General features: G+C 28.1%; 3 protein-coding genes across 4 annotated transcripts; 2 read left to right on the forward strand and 1 right to left on the reverse strand.

The window, feature by feature from the left end:
* Nucleotides 1-19: 19 nt before the first annotated feature.
* Nucleotides 20-1,185, reverse strand: LOC141535500 (peptidyl-tRNA hydrolase 2, mitochondrial). The gene is made up of 3 exons (XM_074255457.1): nt 920-1,185; nt 380-577; nt 20-300 (listed from the first exon to the last, which is right to left on the reverse strand). The coding sequence occupies exons 1-3, from the start codon at nt 1,058-1,060 to the stop codon at nt 118-120; spliced, it is 522 nt and encodes a 173-aa protein (XP_074111558.1). The 5' UTR covers nt 1,061-1,185; the 3' UTR covers nt 20-117.
* A 111-nt stretch (nt 1,186-1,296) lies between these two features.
* Ap-1-2beta (adaptor protein complex 1/2, beta subunit) lies at nt 1,297-7,647 on the forward strand. 2 transcript variants are annotated; one of them, XM_074255454.1, is made up of 12 exons: nt 1,297-1,393; nt 1,830-1,941; nt 2,456-2,626; nt 3,926-3,952; nt 4,180-4,425; nt 4,541-4,801; nt 4,884-5,306; nt 5,384-6,059; nt 6,125-6,371; nt 6,593-6,944; nt 7,017-7,208; nt 7,283-7,647. In XM_074255454.1, exons 2-12 carry the CDS (start codon nt 1,834-1,836, stop codon nt 7,355-7,357), a joined length of 2,778 nt encoding a protein of 925 aa, XP_074111555.1. In that variant the 5' UTR covers nt 1,297-1,393; nt 1,830-1,833; the 3' UTR covers nt 7,358-7,647. The 2 variants fall into 2 exon arrangements, with proteins under 2 accessions (XP_074111555.1, XP_074111556.1); XM_074255455.1 differs by lacking the exon at nt 3,926-3,952.
* A 411-nt stretch (nt 7,648-8,058) lies between these two features.
* Rps3 (ribosomal protein S3) lies at nt 8,059-9,665 on the forward strand. The gene is made up of 3 exons (XM_074254445.1): nt 8,059-8,181; nt 8,604-8,923; nt 9,253-9,665. Exons 1-3 carry the CDS (start codon nt 8,146-8,148, stop codon nt 9,623-9,625), a joined length of 729 nt encoding a protein of 242 aa, XP_074110546.1. The 5' UTR covers nt 8,059-8,145; the 3' UTR covers nt 9,626-9,665.
* Nucleotides 9,666-14,045: the final 4,380 nt, after the last annotated feature.

The following is a 14,045-nucleotide window of genomic DNA, read 5'->3' on the forward strand; positions in this document are numbered from 1 at the left end:
TTTTGAAAATAAAACATACTTTTGTTATTTAAATGAAAATTTATTTATTTGATTTTCAAAAAATAATTAATATTGTAAATTGTAAATAATAATATTTTTATACTGATTCAGTATAATTTAATATAATTTTAAGTGACCAGTTACTTGATCAATTAAATCAGCAGGACCAGGACCAACACCACAGATTGTTTTGGAGCCAGACTCAACTTGTGTGTGACCAGCATCTTGAATTACTCTGGCAATAAGTCCAACTGCTCTGGCATTCTTGGCTATTTCCGTCAGCTGCTCAACGTTATCCACCTGTACAAGCAATTAAATTCATTTGAGTAAACAGAAATACAATTATTAATGAATAAATAATTATAAAATGAGTAGCTACTTTTAATGTAATTTTTTTCTGGCCACAATCTTCCCATCCAGCTAAAATTTTCGGATATTTTCTAGCAGCTTTGTAATTACTAATAGCAGCATGAGCACACTGAGCTGCAACTTTACCTTTGCTCATTTTTAAATCGTTTCTAACAACCAAAACCATTTTATAATCATCATCATCATCATCACCACTAGCCTTCATTACCTGAAATTTATTAAAAATATAAATAACAATAATAAAAATTTTTATAATTTTTTTTATTAAAAAAATTATTTAAAAAAAATTACAATAGTAAAGTTAGCCGACGTTTTTAATTTTTTATTTTTTAATAATTAAATTAGAATTAGAAAAATTGTTTTAAAAAATTTCACTAATAATTTTTCAAATTTTTTTTTAATTTTTTATAATAATTTTTTCAATATTTAAAAATTCTGAAAATTTTTAAATATTTGCTAAATTAATTTTAATGTAATAAAATATAATTATTATAAATTAATTTGTATTTTATATTTAATAAAATAGTTATTAATTAAAACAAATACCTACCACTTTGTCAGGTTTTTTTTCGACTGTATTAGGAATACTTTTCTTTCCAAAACGGTAAAAACTATAGCCAATTACCATCGCCACGATGAACCCAAGCTTAACATCATTAACAGCGTTTAAAAATTCATCAAATAAATTCATTTTTTAATTAATGATTATATAAATAAAAAAGTAAACAAAAATTATACGGCTGTACAGTAGTAGTATAAACAATCAGCTGAGAAGTTTGAAAATCACGTGAAGTAAAGGCGGTTACTTGAGTGAACACAGCAACAATTGGCTCGACAATGTTCAACAATATAAAGAAATTAAAAGTGTATACTGTCTGGTTACTTTTACGTTGGTAACAGTCGAAGTGAATACGTATTCATGTACTACTTCAATCAATAGCCCAGGCGGGGCGTTTTGCCGTAGTGGTTGCTGTCAAGTAAATCATTATTTTTTATATTTGACAGTTAATTATTATTAGTTTAGGTAAATACTTCAATTGTTTTTTAATTTTTGCGCAAACAATTACCATTCTTCGAATTGATTTTTGTAATAAGTAATAATTAGTTTTATATTAATATTTTTATTTTAATTATATTTTATCTCCATATTCCATTGGATGTCAGGAGAAATAATCGATTTGTGATGAAAAACAAAAAAAATAATTACATTTATTTTATAAATTCTATTTCTATTTCTATTCTATTATCAATTTAAATAATTATTTAAATTATTGTACACATTACTTTTAGTGCGTATGTCGATAGTTGATTTTGGAGTTATTATTATTAGTACGTAGTGAAACATTGATCCATTCTTTGCACACTATATAGTTCAGGATCAATTTAATTTTATTTACGTTATATCTCTGCTACTGATGATTTAACTAATTGCTTTTTTTTAATTTTTTTATTTTTAATAGCAAAATGTCGGACTCGAAATATTTTACAACGACGAAGAAGGGAGAAATTTTCGAATTAAAATCAGAATTAAACAATGATAAGAAAGAAAAGAAAAAGGAAGCTGTAAAGAAGGTAAATTATTAAATATATAATTAAAATAAATTCATTTTATTTTTTATTGACTCTAAAATTATTTAATAATTTAATTTTATCAAAAACCATTGATCAAAAAATTTTGGAGTATAAATAAAATTACAATAGTAAAGTTAGCTGACGTTTTTAATTTTTTGAATTTATTTTAATCATTAAATTACAACTAAAAAATATTTTTAAAAAATTTCACGCATTTTTTTTTCAAGTTTTTTACAATTGAATTTTTTTTTTTTTTTAATTTTTTGTAATCTTTTTTTCAGTAAAAAAAAAATTATAAAAATTTTTAGACGCCGGCTAACTTAATTTTCATTAGCTGGGTAACATAATTGAAAATTTTTAAATTAAATTAAGGGTTATTCACTTGATTATGTCGCATAACTTATTTATTACCAAGTACTTGAAAAATTGAAATTAAATTAAATATAGAAAAATCAGTCGATAGTTTTTTAATTGTAATCATAATTAAAAATCATTTTTTTTAATTAATTTTCAGGTGATTGCGTCGATGACTGTGGGTAAAGATGTATCAGCATTATTCCCCGATGTCGTCAACTGCATGCAGACAGATAATTTGGAGTTAAAGAAACTTGTGTATCTTTATCTAATGAATTATGCGAAGAGCCAACCTGATATGGCTATCATGGCAGTTAACACATTCGTCAAGGTAATTTAATAAATTAATATAATTTTTAAAATAATAAATTCATTACCGATATGAACATTTATTTTAACGCACCTTTGCTATTTTTTGTATACATACTACACCATTTTAATTGTTTTATCAGAGACAAATTGTCAGTAATTTTTTATCTCATCAATAAGATAAATTTATTCCAAATTTTTATTCAATTAAATTTATTAAAATTTATAATTTAAAAACTATTAGATTAATAATAAACTAATCAATTTGTCTCATTAAATAAAATGGACCGTGCTTTGCAAATAAAATAAGTTTGCACAGGGCTGTCTGCGTTATAAAATATAATGGAATGGATTTTTTTATCGACAAAAGAATCGCTTATATTTCAAAGAGCACGAGACTGGAATTTGGTATCGGCATTTAATATTTTATTTAAAAAAAAAAAAAAACATATTTATCCGACTGTAATTACTTATACAATTAAGCACTAATTAATTTTCTAGTCGTCAATCCAAATTCCAGCGAAAATAATTCGAAAAAAATCGCGATAATTAAGTTTAAATACAAATTTAATATTACTCATACCAATTTTGTTTCTATATGTTAAAAAAATAAAAATATACATGTATGTTTATGTACAGACGTACAATAATAATATAAATTTAGCATGAATAAATACTTAGATAAAATTTTATTAACAAAAATTTTAAATTTCAATTAATTAATTTAATTCAAAAAATTAGCATGTAGGTTTTATATATGTTATTTGATAAATTAACATAAATAACAATAAAATATATAATTTAATTTTAACATATTTTTTTTGTCTATTGCATTCAAAATGCCTGATTACGCATTGCTAATGCTGATTGCACGTATATATTTTTACTATCTAAAAAAATTTTGTGTCAGCTACAGTTAATATCAATATATAAATTAATTTGGTTGTAAATATTTTATTAACATATTTTTTGATTAAACTTATATTATTAAATGTGTAATGTATGTTTGTGTGTAATGATATGTGTAATATTAAATATTGCAAGGTGACAATGTCTTTCTATTTATTAATAAAATATAAATAATAAAATATAAACAATATTCCATATCATTTTTAAATATATATATTAAAAAAAAAAAAAAAACAACAGAACGAAAGATTGTTTTTACAATAATTAAAAAGAACATAAACGAATAGTAAGAAAAACTCGTGCTCTTTGAAAAGTGATCGATTCGTGTCGTGTTTTATTATTATATAATTAATTATATTAAAAAATGGTGACGGTGACCAATTTGACCTTTTTCGTTCTGACACGCTAAAAGGAGCTAGCAACATCTCCGATGACAAAGGTACCATACCAAACTTTATATCTCGTTAAAAAACAAAAATTTACAATTTTTAAAAATTATAATAAATATTAAATATTAATAGAAAAAAAAAAAATAATAATAATAATAATAGAAGACAAATAAAAATAAATAATTTTTGTTAGGTCGTTTTTAGTAAATATAAAATCAGTAGTTAGTATTTATTATGACTAGACTTGAATCCCTGGCTTGCCCGATTTTTTGCGCAGGACTGTGAGGATCCAAATCCACTGATTCGTGCATTGGCTGTACGAACTATGGGCTGCATTCGTGTCGACAAAATAACAGAATATCTCTGTGAACCACTGAGAAAATGTCTGAGGGATGAGGATCCGTATGTAAGAAAAACAGCAGCCGTTTGCGTTGCTAAATTGTACGATATTAACGCTGGATTGGTTGAAGACCAAGGATTTTTGGATCAATTGAAAGATCTTTTATCAGATAGTAATCCAATGGTATTATTTTTTTTTATTTTGCGTCACATAACAGTTTCATTATTTTTTTTTTTTAATTAGTTATTTTTGAGTTTAATAACGTAATTTACTATTTTTTGTTTTTTTCTATCAAAAGGTTGTAGCTAATGCTGTGGCTGCGCTGTCAGAGATCAATGAAGCCAGCCCTAGTGGACAACCACTTGTTGAAATGAATGCGCAGACAATAAATAAATTGTTGACTGCTCTTAATGAATGTACTGAATGGGGACAAGTTTTTATTTTAGATTCTTTAGCTAATTATTCACCGAAAGATGATCGTGAAGCTCAAAGTATTTGTGAGCGTATAACTCCACGGTTAGCTCATGCCAATGCTGCAGTTGTTTTATCAGCAGTCAAGGTTTTGCATCATTTTTTTTATAAATCTTTTTACAAATGGGTAATGTTCAAATTTAAATCTAATTTTAATTAAAATTATTTAGGTTCTCATGAAACTCATGGAAATGTTACAATCAGAATCAGACTTTGTAGCTACACTGACTAAAAAATTAGCACCCCCATTGGTAACTCTTCTCAGCTCTGAGCCAGAAGTTCAGTACGTCGCTCTGAGAAACATTAATTTAATTGTTCAAAAGCGCCCGGACATCTTAAAACACGAAATGAAAGTATTTTTCGTTAAATACAACGACCCAATTTATGTTAAATTAGAAAAACTAGACATTATGATTAGATTAGCATCTCAAGCTAACATTGCACAAGTTTTATCGGAATTGAAAGAGTACGCTACTGAAGTAGACGTCGATTTTGTAAGAAAAGCTGTCAGAGCTATTGGAAGATGCGCAATAAAGGTCGAACCATCTGCTGAGCGATGTGTGTCTACACTCTTAGATCTTATTCAAACAAAAGTAATTAATTGATACAGTTTTATATATTTTAACAAATCAATGTATTTTCTAAATTTTTAAAATTTTAATTATTTTAGGTGAATTACGTTGTTCAAGAAGCTATTGTTGTTATAAAAGATATTTTCCGTAAATATCCAAACAAATATGAGAGTATAATCTCGACTCTTTGTGAGAATCTCGATACTTTAGATGAGCCGGAAGCACGTGCGTCAATGATCTGGATTATTGGAGAATACGCGGAGCGTATCGATAATGCTGATGAGTTATTAGAAAGTTTCTTAGAAGGTTTCCATGATGAAAATACTCAAGTACAGTTGCAACTTTTGACTGCAATTGTAAAACTTTTCTTGAAACGTCCAACTGATACCCAAGAATTGGTACAGCAAGTTTTGAGTCTCGCGACACAGGATTCTGATAATCCAGATCTTCGTGATCGTGGATTTATTTACTGGCGGTTGTTGAGTACAGATCCCGCAGCTGCTAAAGAAGTTGTACTGGCTGAAAAACCTTTGATATCCGAAGAAACCGATTTACTCGAGCCCACGCTACTTGACGAACTTATTTGTCATATTTCAAGTCTCGCGTCAGTTTATCATAAACCACCGTCTGCCTTTGTCGAGGGTAGATCAGCTGGAGCCAGAAAATCATTGCCAGCTAGAAATAGCTCTAATGAAGAAGCTAGAAGCCAACCAGCAGCTCAAGTTATTCCAGCTCAAGATTCTCTCATTGGAGATCTTCTCAGTATGGATATCGGTTAGTATTTTTTTTTTTTTTTTATTTATTTCTCAAAAATAAATTTTTTTTTTTAATACTTTTAGGTGGACCTCCGATTGTTCCACCAGCACCTGTAGCTTCAACAGGTCTAGATCTTTTGGGAGACGGCTTGGACGGAATACTTGGTGGAACAGAGACTCCAGCGCCAGCTATTTCTCAAACAACGACAGGTCTTCTTGGTGACATATTTGGATTCAATCAAGCTCCCACTTCCTATGTACCTCCTAAAGTTAATTGGCTTCCAGCTGAGAAAGGAAAAGGTTTTGATATTTGGGGTACTTTCTCAAGAAAGTAAGTTGTATAATATTTATTTATTTATTCATAAATCAAATTTTTTATCAATTTGGCGCACAAACTTTTTTTTAATAAAAGAAATTTAAGAAAATCTTATAATTGTCAGTTACTGTGTTTTGGGCAGCCGTATTATATTAGACTTAAATTATAATTAATAAATTTAATCAAATTAAATTTTTAATATCATGATAAAAAAATAACTATACTTTAATTTGCAGGAATGGACAAATTAGTATGGATATGACATTCACAAATAAAGCGATGCAAGCAATGGGTGGTTTTGCTATTCAATTGAATAAAAATAGCTTTGGACTCACTCTTTCTGCTCCTCTTCAAGTACCAGCTCCTCTGGGTCCTGGTTCAAGCGTAGAAGTTAATGTGATACTTACAACAACCGGTGCAGTTCAACGAATGGATCCTTTAAACAATCTTCAAGTCGCTATTAAAAATAATATTGATGTGTTTTATTTTGCTTGTCTTGTTCCCATGCATGTTTATTTTACGGAAGACGGCCAATTGGAAAAAAGAGTATTTCTGTCGACATGGAAAGACATTCCAGCTCAGAATGAGGTTGATATTTTGATATTATATTTTTTATTTATATTACTATCGAAAAAATTTAATATCAATATTTTTTTTTAGGTTCAATATACCCTTAATGGAGTATTACTGACAGCTGATCAAGTAGTACAGAAAATGCAACAAAGTAATGTTTTTACTATTGCTAAAAGAAATGTTGAAGGCCAAGACATGCTCTATCAATCTCTGAAACTAACGAATAATGTTTGGGTGCTTATTGAATTAAAATTCGAACCAGGAAATCCAGATGTTACAGTAAGTTTCCCAGATATGTACAATAAAGTTTTAAAACCAAATAATTTTAATTTTTTAATTTTAATTTTTTTCAGTTGTCATTGAAATCACGTTCCGTAGAAGTAGCAGGAGGCGTTTTCCAAGCTTACAATGCTATTTTACACTCATAATTAAAATGAGTATTATAAACTATCATTTAATTGTATCAAAATAAAATTTTTATCAAAAAGCATATTGCGATATGATTTTGAAAAAAATTAATTACTATTAAAAGAAAGTAACATTTATCTTTGTAGAAAATAAGACGTGAAAATGAACAAAAAAAAAATTTAATTCGATAGAAATGTTATTTAAAAACAAATCGATTGATTATGATTAATTAAAAATGTTTATAAAATATACACAAATGTTCTTATTATTAAAAATCATGGAAATAATCGATAGTGTTTACAAATAAATACATGTACCATATGAACTTATTAATTGGATATTACGGATAATAAAATTAACTAAAATTTATCTGTCTCCTTTATTTTATTATTATTATTATTATTATTATTATTATTATTATTATTATATTTGCACAAAGTAGTCTTTTTCACCTAAAATACTTTTATTATCGTGTAAGGTGTCCAAGATTCCACAATTATAAATTCAAAATACTATCTTCGATTGGTTAAATTTCGCGCCATTGTAGATTATGTCTATTTACAATTTTTAATATACAAAAAATTGAATTAAATTTAATAGTAATATTTTAATAACAATAACACATTTTTTTAGATTAATAATTCTAATCAATTTAATTGTTTTTTTAAAAATTAAAAGAAATTTTTCTTATATTTCAGTTGTTAAAATGTTACTAGAACTTCCGGTATAGGGCTTAATCGTCACAGTGCGCGCCTGACCGTCGCACGGTTTTTTCAGCTCTTTTGCGCTCTTTCTTTCTTTCAATATAATGGCGGCCACACGGTCTATCTCAAAAAAGCGCAAGGTTTGTAAAAAATACCAATTATAAGTGAATTTTTTAAGAAAAAATAATATGTTAACAAAAAGACGTAGATGTTAATCTTCAATTATTTTATAATTTAATTAGTGGAATATGTTTGTTCATTTGGATTACTAGTGATTAACTACTGTCTTCGGCTGTCACGAATGTTATCGCTATTATTTATCTTTAAAATTGTTAAAAATTAACAAAAAAAAGAAAAACGTATTTTTTTTTCTTATTGATTATTAATTAATTATTGAAATCGCATAATTTTTTCTTACTAATTTAATTTTCCTACGATCTTGGTAACTATAAACAAATTTTGAGGTTAACACCTGCAGTTCATTACACCTGATAATAGTTTAAGGATTGGTAATAAAAAGTAAGTTTTTCACATCAACTAATAAAAATTTTTTAATCAACAGTTCGTCGCTGACGGAGTTTTCAAAGCGGAATTGAACGAGTTTTTAACTCGTGAGCTCGCTGAGGATGGCTACTCCGGAGTCGAAGTACGTGTCACCCCGACTCGTACTGAGATTATTCTCATGGCCACTCACACCCAAAGCGTGCTTGGAGAAAAAGGTCGCAGAATCCGTGAATTGACCTCTGTCGTTCAAAAAAGATTCAACTTCAAGGATCAAACAGTTGAATTGTATGCTGAAAAAGTCGCCACCCGTGGTCTGTGCGCTATCGCTCAAGCGGAATCGCTCCGTTACAAGTTGATCGGAGGTCTTGCTGTCAGAAGGTAATTTTTGTCTTTAAATTTGTTTTGATAATCGTCATTAAGGTAGTTGGGCCCAAAAAGAAAAAATTCTCGGGAATTTTTTTAACAGGGAAAATAAAGGAATTTTTGGATCGGATTTTTTTTATTTTATTAAGGGTACATTAAAGATTATTACCCTAAATTTTAATTAAAAAATATTTAATTATTACAAAGTTATTAACAATCTCGTAGAGCACTAGAAAAAATTTTCCCTATTTTTTTTTTAAATGAAAATTTTCAAAATTCCGTTTCATTACCTTAATTATTATTTAAATAATTGTAATTACAATTCGTCTTCGCTTGTATTCCAGAGCATGTTACGGTGTACTCCGTTTCATCATGGAATCCGGTGCTAAAGGATGTGAAGTAGTGGTCAGCGGTAAATTGAGAGGTCAACGTGCCAAGAGCATGAAATTCGTTGACGGATTGATGATCCACTCTGGTGAGCCAACAGCGGATTACGTCGATACCGCCACTCGACACGTACTCCTCAGACAAGGAGTATTAGGTATTAAAGTTAAGATCATGTTGCCATGGGATCCAAATGGCAAAATTGGACCCAAGAAGCCGCTCCCTGACAACGTTAACGTTGTTGAACCTAAAGATGAGGTCATTCACCAACAACCTAGCTCTGAAATCAAAACTGCTAAGGATGCACCTCCACCAACACCAATTATTGTGTAATTACATGAGTATTTACAATAAAACTCAATAAACTTATAAATTTACAGTCCATTTTTTTTTAATGATTACATTTTTGTTTTGAGAGTTTTTAATTAGTGAACAATTCCTTAATTTTATCTTTAATTTATTTAAAAGGTATCATTTATGATAGAAAAAGACCGCAGACATCTCGTTTTATTTTTATTTTTTAATTAATGACTTTTATAAAAATAAAATTCATGTAAACAATTGAGAAGAATTTCTAAATATTTTTTACATGGATTTTCCTAATTTATTTTTAAAAATAAAAAAATAAAAACGGACATTTGCAATTTTCATCATTTAACTTTATCAATTGTAACTAAAATAGATATAAGTTAATGAGTTTATCTTCTATAACTAATTTACACAAATCAAGAGTAATAAATTAGGGACAACACAATTCAACGAATTGAATTTTACCAGAAATTGTTTATTTATAAATTTTAAAAAGTGATTTGTATCGTTAAGCATATATACATATGTCTAGTCTTGTATTACATTGCAGGAATAATTATGATAATGATATCTACTGTGATATTGCTGTAGAATCAAGAACATTTTTTGAAATACTTTAGTAATCAATTATTCATAAATTTTCTTCGAGATGAAAGCTTCCGCATTTTATATAAAGTTAAAAATTAAAAATAAAGTATTGAATTTTTTTATTTTTTAGGAAACTGACTATTAATATGTTGAATGCAAATTATTTTTTCTTGAATTTTACTTTAAAAAAAAAAAAAAAAAAATCAACTCCAATAAATTAATTGATTTTTTGAGAACATTTCATTTTTTTAAATAGAATAAAATTACAAGTGTCAATAACTGGGTCTTCTACCTTAACATTTAAAGATTATTAAAATTAAAATTATTATGCAATCTCGGCATTTAATTCTTTGATCTACCATTGATCAAATTCTCCTAAATTTAAAATTTAAACAACCATAAAATCGGTTTTTATTGCTTCTAGTAATTTGAGAAGTTTAGAAGTCCTTGAAAATTTTCCAACGGTTTTATAATTTCCCGTAATTCTATAGATTTCTTAGAATCTTTAAGCAGTTTTAAAACTTTCTGGAAAGACGAAAATTTTTGTTAAGAAATACCATAATGTAGTTGACGCTCTCAGCTATATTACAAAGGTAGTAAATTTATGTTTGAATTTGAAAAAGTTGGTGATTAAATGATTGTTGAAAATTTTTTACCAGCGTAGATTATTTAAAATAAATCTCATTGAAAGTATTCATAGCACCTTGAAAAGACCCAAAATTAAATGGAGTATGTATTTGTCGATAAATATAAAGATTAAAGACGCATAAGAGTATAAGAGTATAAGAGAAAGATAAAAAAAAAAGCTCGTGGAAGAAAAAAATAAAATAAAATAGATAGTGCACACCTGTGCAGACCATAAGTACGGAACAGGTCACACAGATATTTAACTTAACCCTCACGAGACTTTTTCCGTACAAAGCAGGATTTCGCTTATAAGGTAGCTTGTACGTGAAGGAAAGTAGCCCCATGGCGTATGGAATCGGTTGGTGTATGCCCACGTACGTAAACACGACCCGTAAATTATGGTTTCACGCGGTGAGTTGAACACGCCGCTGCTCTCAAGTTTTCGAGTAGAGGCAAGGTCCAAGAATCAAAAACCAACACGACCAACAAGAGTGGATAGAAGAAGTAAAGACGGCCAAGAAGAAGAAGAAGAAGAAGGCGATACGAGGTATAATAATGCAAAGATCTGAACAAGCCCGAGAATCCTCGAGCGAGAAAGATAATAATGCATAAGAAAGAAAAAGCAACATCTTCTGGCGTCCTATTGTCTGGCTTCACCAATGTACCAGGGTCTTTCCATCTTCGCCGTCTTAACATCTCTCGGATCCACCTGGGCAGACCCCTGTCGCGGCAGCTATCCTCTAATCTTTTTTTATTATTCTTTTTTATTCAACACACAAAACGAAACCGTTTCAGTTTGGACCCTGTTAAATTATTGTTCTCATCATTATGATCCGTCTTAAATTCTTTTTTGGTAATTTTGCTTTTTTATTTATCTCAAAACATTAATTTTTTTTTTTTTTTTTTTTTTTATTATTACATGGAAAGAACAAGATGAAAAAAATTCAGATAGTAGTCAGTATAATCCAGATTATAATGATTATAATGAGTATAATCCAGATATCACCCAGTACAATCTGGATTATAGTAGCTACTCTCTGAAAAAAATTTTCACCACAGATTTCACTGAGTATAATCTGGGATGATATCCAATGTCATCCTGTTCTTTCCGTGTATATTTAAATGATAGTCACTTTGACTGAATAGAAAACAAGTGTTAAGTCCTTCCAAACTATTTTTTTCTACGACACATAAATCTTTAAATTTTGTTAACAATAATAATAAAATATATTTAAGGACATCAAATTGGCAAAAAAAAAAAAAAAAAAATTGTATCTTGTTGGATGAAAACACGACGGTCGGTGGTAAGCCCTCGACATACCTTCCCGAACAGGTGTGCTTAGCTGGACGCAATCTTTCGCTGTCCAATTGATGAACAAGCAGTACCTGTTAATGATCTCTCTGTATTTATTGTATAATATATTTTAAATGGTCCGATTTTTAATAGCTTCAAATATTTATTAGCCATTAGCTTTTTTTAATTCAAGCATCTGTAATTTACTTGTGTTAATATTTCTTCTCATAAATTTAAATAAAAGACTATTTTACATAATCTTTTAGACTAGACAAAATAATTTATTTTACATCGAGATCTTTTATTATTAAGATCGAAATCTAATCTCGTATCTTCGATGATATATTTTTAATCTACATTAAATTTCGCAGACCAGCAGGATGTCTTATACTATTTACTGGTAGTAATTATAGGTCCATTTGTTGCATCGCGTCGGTAGTGGGTCAAACCACGTGGCTTAAAGTGCTGTTAAAGATCTACTCTGTATTTCTTGCACGACCAGAAACACCACCACATATATTAAATATATATTTGCTCCTTGATTTTTTTTTTTATTTTTTACTCTATGACGTTGATATTCTCTTACAATCTTTATCGTATGTCGATCTTGCCAATTAACGTTCACTTATTGTCGTTTCACATCGGAATTTTTTGCATCACTCATATATTTATATACTCGCTTCTAGTGCGCTAATTAAATCATAATTGATATATTACATATTTTTTTTTTTTTTTTAAATACATGTTCATTTTTTTTTTTTAAGTAAAGATTTATTTATTTAATGTTATGTCACCAGTTATTACCTTTTTAATAAAATTATTAAAATTTATCTAAAATATTAACATGGCACCAAAAAGAGCGGTAAAAATTTCTTTATTTTAATTCAAATTTTTTTTTTTTTATACATTAATATATTTTTTATTCAATCAAATACTAAAATCAACACGCTAATTATAACTCTATGAATAATAACGATTGAAGTATCTGGAGCACTGAAGAGTGCAAAAATTAATGATCTATTGAACCATTTCAAGCATTGAATACTTAACAAAACCCATTCAACAACTCGAGTTTTTTAAATAGTACATTTATTTATAAATATTACACTAACCTGATTCTATTATTAAATTTTATAATCTTTTAACTTTCATCACAATTTACAAATAAATAATTTATCAATTCCTTTTTCAACCTAATAATTAATAATTGTAATTTTTATTTTGGTCTCATTTAAAATTTGATTTTTTATGTTGAATTATGATTTAAAATTATTTCTCTGTATTAAATGATCTATCTGTATTTAATTAAAATTTTAAATTAAATTAAATTGTAAACCTTTAATTAATTATCTATCAATTGGAGCTGAGATGAAAAATTCAATTTTTCTACACCTGAAATCAAAAATTCATTGAAAAATAATTATTTGATATCAATAATTTTGTATTAAAAAAAAATATCATTACAAACTGCATGAAATAAAAATCATTAGAACTTTTTCTTCAGTTACATTTGTAATAAATCAGGACATTGATTAAAATTTAACTAGGTGGATATGTGTTCTCATTTCTCACTCATCTCCAAACTCCTTCTGTTCCTTTGTAAAAGTACATGTGTAACGTAACGCATCTTTATTTATTTCATTTGTAACTTAATCTATCTTTCTTTTTTTCTCAAACTTATTCTTGTTGAAGTTCGCCGTGAAAGAGATGAGATAGAATGAGTAGATGAGATGTCGACTGAGTATCTAACACTCTGCGGGATCTTCTGAAGGTGGATAGCCCGCGGATCGTGTTAAAAGCTACATTCCAATGGCTGTAACCAGTTTTGAATCGTTTTTGAGAGCCTCCCACTCCCACCAGGCCAAATGATTTACAATAATAACTATTGTAAATCCTCTTTTCGTTTATAGTATCTCTTTATACAGATATTATGCT

This window comes from Cotesia typhae, unplaced genomic scaffold (genome assembly GCF_013202065.1).
Source record: "Cotesia typhae breed Kobodo isofemale line unplaced genomic scaffold, CoteBio_Ctyphae scaffold_13, whole genome shotgun sequence".
In the NCBI taxonomy this organism is placed as follows: Eukaryota; Metazoa; Arthropoda; class Insecta; order Hymenoptera; family Braconidae; genus Cotesia; species Cotesia typhae.

Bases quoted from the DNA above. Each gene is read 5' to 3' on its own strand.
- LOC141535500 (XM_074255457.1), bottom strand. From the start codon at position 1,060: ATGAATTTATTTGATGAATTTTTAAACGCTGTTAATGATGTTAAGCTT. The intron at 578-919 runs GTAGGTATTTGT...AATAAATTTCAG, and splicing joins AAAAAAAACCTGACAAAGTG to GTAATGAAGGCTAGTGGTGA. The intron at 301-379 runs GTAGCTACTCAT...TTGCTTGTACAG, and splicing joins AGAAAAAAATTACATTAAAA to GTGGATAACGTTGAGCAGCT.
- Ap-1-2beta (XM_074255454.1), top strand. From the start codon at position 1,834: ATGTCGGACTCGAAATATTTTACAACGACGAAGAAGGGAGAAATTTTC. The intron at 3,953-4,179 runs GTACCATACCAA...TTTTTTGCGCAG, and splicing joins CAACATCTCCGATGACAAAG to GACTGTGAGGATCCAAATCC. The intron at 5,307-5,383 runs GTAATTAATTGA...TAATTATTTTAG, and splicing joins TAGATCTTATTCAAACAAAA to GTGAATTACGTTGTTCAAGA.
- Rps3 (XM_074254445.1), top strand. From the start codon at position 8,146: ATGGCGGCCACACGGTCTATCTCAAAAAAGCGCAAG. The intron at 8,182-8,603 runs GTTTGTAAAAAA...TTTAATCAACAG, and splicing joins CTATCTCAAAAAAGCGCAAG to TTCGTCGCTGACGGAGTTTT. The intron at 8,924-9,252 runs GTAATTTTTGTC...CTTGTATTCCAG, and splicing joins GGAGGTCTTGCTGTCAGAAG to AGCATGTTACGGTGTACTCC.